We start from the raw sequence: 10,000 nt of genomic DNA on the forward strand, positions 1-10,000 counted from the left end.
CATTACGTTTCAACTTATATTTCGTCTACTCTAAACTCGTGCACTTTTTTTAGCTCTCTCTTTGTTTCGTTTAAAATATGTTTCTTCACCGTTTCAACTCAAACATTTCCCTCCTCCTTCTCAACTGAAACTTTTTCTCCTCAGTTTCAGCTTAAAATATTTTTTCTCTCCTATGCTTCAACTCAAACAATATTCTTTATCTCTGCGTTTTATTATTTTCTTCGTCCTTGCAATTTATTTATCTATTTATTTTTTTTACCTGTGTGCTGTAATTCTTTATATTTCTGCGTTTTTTATGTTTTATTTATTTTTATATCTAAGTTTTAAAGCTATTTTTTATCAGCATTCTAAAATTGTATTTGCTGTCATTACTCCCGCGTTTTTCATCCTTTTTTCTGCATCCCTGAGTTTTATTTTTTATTTTATTTTTTTTTATACATTCGTTTTTCATTTTTTTCTTAATCCCTACGTTTTTTTATTCCTGTTTTTATTATTATTATTATTCATCCCTGTGTTTAATTTGTTTCCTATCCCTGCGTTGTTGTTGTTGTTGTCTTTGTTTTTGTTTTTCTCTCTCTTCCAATGTTCTTAATTTGTTCTTTCTTTAATCCCCCTTTTTATTTAAATTTTCTTCTCATCCCTGTGTTTGAAATCTCTCAGGAAAATACTCGCTTAAGTTTTAACTCCTCTTTTAACTTTTTTAATCCTATTCTTTAACATCTTCATCCCTTCATCCCTTTTAAATCATCATTTCCCTCCTCAACAACCACCTTTCAACTCCCTCTCCCGCCTCATCTCAATTTCAATTTCCCTCCTCAACCCCACGTTTTAACTCCCCCCCTCTCCCCTCTCCCTCATCTCTATCTCAATTTCCCTCCTCAACCCCATGTTTTAACTCCCCCCCTCTCCCCTCTCCCTCATCTCAATTTCAATTTCCCTCCTCAACCCCATGTTTTAACTCCCCCCCCTCTCCCCTCTCCCTCATCTCAATCTCAATTTCCCTCCTCAACCCCACGTTTTAACTCCCCCTTCTCCCCTTCTCCCTCATCTCAATTTCAATTTCCCTCCTCAACCCCACGTTTTAACTCCCCCCCCTCTCCCCTCTCCCTCATCTCAATTTCAATTTCCCTCCTCAACCCCACGTTTTAACTCCCCCCCCTCTCCCCTCTCCCTCATCTCAATCTTAATTTCCCTCCTCAACCCCATGTTTTAACTCCCCCCTCTCCCCTCTCCCTCATCTCTATCTCAATTTCCCTCCTCAACCCCACGTTTTACCTCCCCTCCTCCCCCTTGCCCTCATCTCAATCTTAATTGTTTTAACTCTCCCTTCCCCTCCCCCCCCTCTCCCCCACAGGAGAACACTACTACATGATCGACCCTGAAACGCGGAACGTCCTGCCCGGCTTCCCTCGCCGGATCGCCCACGACTTTCACGGTCCTCGCACGGCCAAGAAACCGCACCCGAAGGCCATTCCCAGCAACCTCGACGCCGTCTACTTCGATATCAGGGACGAGAACTTGTATTTCTTCAAGGGACGGAAAGTAAGTGGGTGGTTTAAGGGGTTGGGTGGGGGTAGGGGTAGTTTTTTTTTTTTTTTTTTTTTTTGTGTGTGTGTGTGTGTGTGTGTGTGTGTGTGTGTGTGTGTGTGTGTGTGTGTGTGTGTGTGTGTGTGTGTGTGTGTGTGTGTGTGTACATGTATGTGTGTGTACATGTATGCGTGTGTTCAGGGAAGAAAAAATATTATGAATAAAATTGAAAATAATCTCTCGCGCAACTGCAGGTTCAAGAGTCAATAAAATTTTGTGCTTCATGCTAGTGTAATAACGTCAATTGTCCACTTACTGATCTGTTTCCTCGGATTATGAATCGCAGTACTTGAGGGACAGACAGAAAGTGAGTGAGAGAAAGAAAAGGGAAGGAGAAGAGGAAGTGAAAGATAGAGGGAAAGAAAGAAAAATCTATTTTATGGTTGTATGTGTGTAGGTGTGTCTATGTGTGTGTGTGTGTGTGTGTGTGTGTGTGTGTGTGTGTGTGTGTGTGTGTGTGTGTGTGTGTGTGTGTGTGTGTGTGTGTGTGTGTTCGTGCGTGTGCGCGCGTGCGTGTGTGGATTTCATTGTTTCCTGTTCGTAGTAGAAAGATAGCTAGCTTTTTCCAACAACTTGACCATTGACATAACCGACAAATAAATTCCCTAAAATCGACATTAAAAAAACATAAAATGAATAAAAAGATGTACCTGGGAGATACTAGTCACTTTAACAGAGAGAAAATATCCTTTTCTTTTTTCTTGTTTAACAAACAACAAACACAATTCATCAAAAAACAAAGCAGACTTAAAAAACAATAAAACCAGTCGAAATTATAAACCACCATAATTAAAGAAAAATCCCATAAGCAAAGGATAACCAAAGTCTACAAATACGAATAAAAAAGTGTATATATAATAACACACACACACACACACACACACACACACACACACACACACACACACACACACACACACACACACACACACACACACACACATACATATATATAGATAGATAGATAGATAGATAGATAGATATTAATCTAATTAATCCAATATGAATTATAAAATAAAATAAATCTCATACTACCACCACCAGGTTTACGGCTACGACATCAGGAATGGAACCGAAGGGTGCTGCCTGCCGGGTTATCCTCGCCTCATCCACAACGAGTTCATACGAGCTGACGAAGGCTCCAGAAACCTGCCGAAGAAGTTGGATGCCGTTTATTATTCGTACACTGACCAGACGCTGTATTTCTTTAAGGTAAGTTCTCGTTTTATTTTTTATTTACTTTTTTTTTTTTTTTTTTGGGGGGGGGGAGGGGGGTTGTTTAAATTGCATGGCTGTTTTTTTCTTTCTTTCTTTCTTTCTCCTTTTTTTCTCCTTTTCTTTTCTTCTTTCTTTCTTTTCTTTTCTTTTTATGCCAATAATAATGAAAAAAAAAAATAAGCACCACTCTTATCTCAACATCACCACTAAAATCATTGCTCAAAAACCCATCCCCGCAGCCTATATCTCAACTCCATTTTGTAAAGCACCGTTTTAACTCCATTTTCACACACCTTTTCTCCCTTGTCGCCCTCTCAAAGGAACGGCTCTTCTGGGAGCTGGTAACGTTCCACCCACGTGACACCAAGCGCACTAATGCTGTTCTTGGGCCTTTCTTCGTGCATGACAAGTGGTATGACATCTGTGACACGGACATCGACGACTACAATGCATATCGCGTGAACAGGAAAAAATGATTATTTGATATATATATATATATATATATATATATATATATATATATATATATATATATATATATATATATATGTATGTATTCTCTTTTTTTTTTTTTTTTTGCTTTGTTTTTTTTTTCTTTTCTTTTTTTATTTTTATTTTTTTTTTTTTTACGGTTGTACTGAGAATGTATAAATTGAAGAAAGGAAGGAAAATGGTTTGTAAAAACATTATGTATTTCTGTTTGTTTGGCAATGAATCAAAAACAGATTTAGGATTTAGAATACAGAAATATTTAGTCTGTATTAGTCCTTAGAATCGCTCAACCATTTATCCCAAAATAAAAGACTGGCTTGGGGCTGAAGAACTCTTTTTAAAAATCTGTATTTTGTCACAAGATCACAAAAAAAGTTGCGAAATCCTTTACTGTGTTAACATAATGTTAGAAAAAAAAAACTGTATGTACAAAGTAATTATTCTAAAATTATTACAGTATGATTTATGTATCCGTCTCCAGAATGCTTACCACATTTTCTTTTAATGATTACTATTAACTGCATTCCTGAATTGCAAATTTGTAAGATTAAACACCCGAGTGTGTCTTTTATTTTGAGTTCACTGCTACCGACAGGCAAAACTGAATCCAAACATCCTATCTTGATGGAATGACTTAGATATAACAATGGTACCTTTCATGGGGTGAAAGTTTGGTCGAAAGTCGAAATTTGAAGTGAAATATCCGTCAGTCGAAGGAAGAATATCCTTTTGGCCATGAATTCTCTTCATTTTTACTTTTTTTATTGTTTGTTTAACAATATTATTATAGTTACGAGAGTGTATTTAATAGGTGAGAAACACTGAGCCTTCGAATTTATGCGCACTCACACTTTTCTTGATACACGCAAGGCTGCTCATACACACGCACAGGCACAATACAGGCACGCGCATGCACGTACGCACACGCACGCACGCACACGCAAGCACGCCCTCACACGCACGCCCGCACACGCAAGCACACGCACGCACACGCACACACACACACACACACACACACACACACACACACACACACACACACACACACACACACACACACACACACACACACACACACACACACACACACACACACACAACACACACACACACCATACCTTAGCTGTATTTTGACTGCAGTGAGTCTGATGGCCGCTGCTGTGATTAATGACAGAAAAGAACTCAGTTTTCTAATATACTGTGGTTTATCAACATTAAGTCTATCCACAGTATAAAGAAGACTGTGTCCTTTTTAACGAGTACTTTGTAAGAAACCCGTAGTAAAGTTTTACTACAAGACTCTTAGCTAGAAAATTTGTGCCAAAAAAAAATATATCAAGCTTTCATTTATTCTTTTCCTTCTGTGTCTGTGATATTAGTAATAATCATTGATCTATTACTTAGGGTTTATCTATCGCATCATTTTCTCTTAATGAACTAACAATGACATGTTTATTTTAATTTCAGTTAAAATACTGACTGATACAAACATAATAAATCATGCAAAAGACAATCTTCACTTAGAAGCTAGAATATATTTTGTTTATCACTAATAGTAATGATAGAAAATATAATTTTTGAGGATTATACAATTTCCAGTGTAATTTTCTCTCCTTTGTTAAGGTGACCCAATTATAAAACTATCTACAATCATTTGAAAGTTATTTTCTTTTTCAAATCCCGTGACTTTGGGTTTCAATGCGATTCAAAATTCTGTGTAATTTAGTCTACTCATATTATAACTTCTTCCACTTTGACATTAATAGTATTGATATTATTTTTCTCTTTCTTTATCAATGAACCTTCTGTGAATTTAGTTTCTTGCTTCCATTTCTTAATTGGCTCTTGTTTTGTTTGTTTTTTCTCTGTCTTTTGAAATTTAGGTTTTTTTTTTTTTTTTACCAAACCACTCCTGAATTTCTAGGGAAATATGATAATTTGTGTGCAATAAAGTTTACTTGTAGAAAATAGCTCAGATTTCTGAATGTGAATGTCAGCTTAATGGCACATAAAAAGTTTGATATTCAGTATCATAAATTGTCATTTGGTTTTATTTATTATTGTCTGTTCTATTTAACATGCTATATTTTTATTAACCATATTTTGACAATCAACTCAGTGAGTTAGCTATTATTATTAGAGTTAGAATGTTGTAAATAAAATTATTCAAATCCCAAGATTTTCATTATCATTTCACAGAAAAAAGAAAGAATTAATGCCAATTTTGCATAAACATACCAGAAGAGAAGAAAATGACTCATACTCATATCAAGGCACTTTTATCATCTTAAATAAGGGGAAATTATACAAGGAAGATGGATTTACATCATAGTCCATTTTATTTTACTCTATATTATATTCATTTAATGTCTGAAATCAACAAGTTCATGATATACTGATACAAGAAAGGATAATAAACAATTAATTGAATTTATATGGGATTTTTTCATGATCAGTTATACTGCATTTTAATGAGATAGATTAAATGCAAGAGCAGTCAATTCCTATGCAAATTTGTGTTCATCATAATTCTTGCCAGTCTGGAAAAAACATTGGCATATACTATCAGTTCTAAAATCTACCAGAAAAAAAAGAATCATAAACTTATTAATTTGCAGAACATATTTTGGTGTTAATATCCTAAAACTTCTCTCTGTAAGGCCTCTGAAGACATGTAAGACTAGGATTGGTATAAATTCAGCAAATTAATTTATGCTGCTAGACACAAAACCTTTCTCACCAGCAACTGTGATGATTAACCGTGATGAAACCGATTTGCTTTAAAAAGTCTTAAATGCAGTTATAGAATACAGATACAGTATGGTAAATTTATTTTAATCAATTACTTTTACTACTGAGTTAGACCAATTCAAAAGCTCAACCTCTTATTTGCAACTTATACAATTTTTTTTTTTATGTACACAGACATTTTCTAAAACCTTGCCTTTCTGAATAAATATAATAATGAACTAAAGAATTATAATAATGAGGTTAGTCTTCAAATGCATCTCACCATTAGCAAAAGTCACTGTACTTTTAATTTGGTTTTAAGCATTATATACTAACATCAGATACCTTCCAGCAGTATGCTTTCATACACAAGCAATAATTTGCATAACAATTCCATACTTACAGATGTCCAGTTAGGGATAAATAATTACTGTTATATTTTTCCAGAATTAACTTTATTTAGTTTTAGAGATAGTTACTGAAATTTTTCACAAGAAATTTTATTGCAATGATGGAATAGTTCAGAATGACTGAACAGACATACTGAAAGTACCTGTATTAAAACTGAAAGAAATATTTGTCTAAATTTCCTTCACAGAGAATCACAGGCGCATCCAATTTCACAATCTCAAGTTACTGATTAATTGGAAATGAAAGGTATATTATAATATATATGAGAAATATTGGTCAGTATCATCCCATGCACTCACTGTCCCTACTCAAACATTTTTCACAATATAATAAGAACTGAAAATTAATGTAAATTTAACTGAACTTGAGTACTGGGTGGATTTAATTCAGAATCAAAATGCTCAGTGCCCTCTTGATCATCTCTTTCCCTCAGAATGCAGAACAGAAATGTAAGAATGAAGCACTAAATTGTATGAACTTTGGTCACAAAAGTTATTTCATAATTCCAATATTCATATTTCGAATGGGCTTCCAAGACAGTAATATCCTTGTATCTTACTAAAAATCACATATAGTATAAGTTCAAATACTCTTTTATGAAACAGACTGCAGACATATTAAACTTTTATCAGTTTCAATGCCCATAAGGAAAATTATATAAAACTAACCAAATTTGTCTAAAAACTTCCTTTATGATATTAAATATTCTATCTAAGTTATTTAATTAATTTCAACTATCCACATTAACACTGCAGTACCCTACTTTTAAAAAATCTCAAAATCCTTATAGTATAAAAACAGGATGAAACTTTGCTAAAGTAGTGTTTCTAAACTATACAATCACTCTTACATGGATGATACTATTTTCCATTGATTGTCAGTACAAGAGAAAGTATATCTAACCATGTAGGAATTAACTTCAAAAATTCTCTTTGAGTTCTGGATGGCAGAGGGTTTTTTTTTCATTTATTTAATTTTTTACTATGATTATTATTATTATTGAAAACAGCACCTTGATAAGGAGTCTACTGCAAAACTCCTCAAAAATAAAAATACTATCATATTGATTTTAACCAATGTTCTACATTCATTACTCTTTGGTTGAACAAGGAATGTGTAAAAAATTAAAAACAGACTAATTTTTAATTCTGATATACTCACTAATAATAACAGATATTACCAACTTCAAACACAGATCTTCAAAATCATAATATCAGATAAACAACAACTAAACAGTCAGATATCAATTGCAAAAATGAAAATAAAACCAATATACTGAGATGAATAGTGAAATCGAGCCTTAGATACTAGAGCTATCCCATGCTGTGGTGTAGAGGTATTCACGTGTCATAACACATCAAGAACAATGGCTCTTGGTTTCCCACTGTCCCTTTCATACACAAACAATTGAACACCCCTACCACACAGTACCATGGGAAAATCCTAAAAGGAAAGGTTCTCTGAAGATAGATACTGTAGCATACTACATGTGGCCTCATTAGGTTTCATTTAGTTAATATTGCATCATATACTGGTTTTCATTTTGCCAAATATTTTATCTTCCATCACTATCCAAGCCTCATAAATTATCTTCAGACCCAATACTGCACAGGAAAATCTTTTCAGTCATAAACCTCTTAAGAAAATAAATAACTACAAATCTTGCTCATATTTTGGTCTACAAACTGAAACAACGGATCCATATATATAATTACGATAACCTCATTCATGTTTATATCAGTTTAGTATACAACAGAATATAAGAACTGAATTTAAAAGCGAGCCTCATAGAGTCATTTTATAGATATAGGTGAACTACTATTAAAACAACATGTTTAGACATATCCTAATCATGACAAAATGTTGATTACTGCATTTCTGAAAAAAAAAACTTAAAACCGTATCATTTCTATCAAGCTTGTGTGGCACTGTTTCATATGTTAATACTTACTCTCTTTGTACCCTGCTTGCAGCATATGTTTTCAGTAACAATAGTAAATGCAGTTAAAGAGAATAGCTCTGACTACAACTAGTGTGAAAATAATCAGATCTTTATAATCTCTATTATCAGTCCCCTATCCTTAGCTTACTTGAAATATTTTGCATTCCTTCTTTTTTTTTCTTTTCTTTTTAATGACTAGAGGTAGATATCCCCTTTTTTCATTAAAAGTGTTCAACTAAGGGAATATAAACATAGCTTGCAATATTTGCCATCTTCTACAGCTGCCACATAGATTTCCTGGCACCTGTTACTAATAATGGCAAGACTTTTTCCTCTTCCCCCTGTGATTTTGACATCTGACAGTGTTAGTAGGTTCCCTGTCTAATTGGGTTAATGTCTGTGAACATTCTTAAATGGAATAGAATGTTTAAAACCTCTTATCATTAAATGCAAATTTTGTGTATACTGAACTCGATACCTATTTTTTTTATTAGTCAAAGGATAAGGAAACTCGTACAAATTCTTCATACAAAAACACAAAATAAACAGATGTCGGAACCCTTCTTCACTTCTATTGCAAAGCATAAGGTCAAATAAATATTTCCAGTCCTAATAGGATTTTTTTTTCCAGTAGCATCTGAAACAAGCAAAAACATACTCCTAGTTGTCTTCAAGAGATGTGTAACAAAAAATAGGATTTTCTTCCACTGCCCATTAACCCATTGTTAACAGGATGGCAAGAATACATGCCATCTACACTGTCTCTTTTTGATTATTGATTACCTGTATACATAGATAGCTCCAGAAGTGGTTTTTAATCAACAAGGAATCATATTATTAATCAATCTGTTTACCCTTTTCCCCTAATTTTCAGAACGATTCCTTTTTATTTCTAATTGCTATTAGTACTGATAACATTTTAATAATCATTAATACCAGAAACAATAACATCATCAATATTAATAGCATTAGAAAAATAAATATTTCTCTCAAGACCTCAAAGACAAGGGAAATCAGCTTACAGGCTTACTAATGGCTCCTTGGTGGCTGAGTACTTGTGGAGCTATCAATGTGCACACAAAATTCACAAGAGAAAACAATTGTGTGATTACCTGGTATCATTGGGTTAAGTTCTTTATGGCTGTACAGAGTAAAGTATCATGATGAAAGTAACAGCTTTACTTTTAGAGGAAGGAGTATCAGATTTTAAGTCTAGTTGTAGTCATCAGTGCATTTTTTATCAACTTGTTACTGTTTACTTAGTGTTTAGTGTGTTCATGTATATATTATGAACATTGATTTCTATTTGTATCTTTGTATACAAATCAACTGTAAAATTAACTGTATTCATTTACAAGACCTGAAGAAATGAAAAGGCATGTTATCTTTTATAGAAACTACTTTATCACAACAAGCTATTCTGAATAAGGCAATTGCATGACAAAATTCTGTAACTAGAACTAAGCTCTCTATGACCCTTTGCATTCCTTTTAAACCTACTTTATTTACATTCTCCATCATGAGCAGGGGTTCTTAACCTTTTAACTACCATCCCCCCCTTTAGGAATCTGTCCTTCCCTCCACACCTCCCTTGCATCAGTAAATAAAATTCCCTCCCTG

At 33.9% G+C, this 10,000-nt stretch overlaps 1 protein-coding gene across 1 annotated transcript in view; it reads left to right on the top strand.

The window, feature by feature from the left end:
- Window positions 1–3,308, top strand: part of LOC119574184 (matrix metalloproteinase-21-like) — a gene marked incomplete at its 5' end in the record, with an annotated part of 15,061 nt that extends 11,753 nt beyond the window's left edge. The window contains 3 exon segments of the mRNA XM_037921282.1: window positions 1,355–1,542; window positions 2,632–2,799; window positions 3,126–3,308. Of these exon segments, the coding sequence (XP_037777210.1) occupies window positions 1,355–1,542; window positions 2,632–2,799; window positions 3,126–3,281 (512 nt within the window).
- Between the last annotated feature and the right edge of the window lie 6,692 nt (window positions 3,309–10,000).

The sequence above is a fragment of the Penaeus monodon genome, chromosome 6 (assembly GCF_015228065.2).
Source record: "Penaeus monodon isolate SGIC_2016 chromosome 6, NSTDA_Pmon_1, whole genome shotgun sequence".
Classification (NCBI taxonomy): Eukaryota; Metazoa; Arthropoda; class Malacostraca; order Decapoda; family Penaeidae; genus Penaeus; species Penaeus monodon.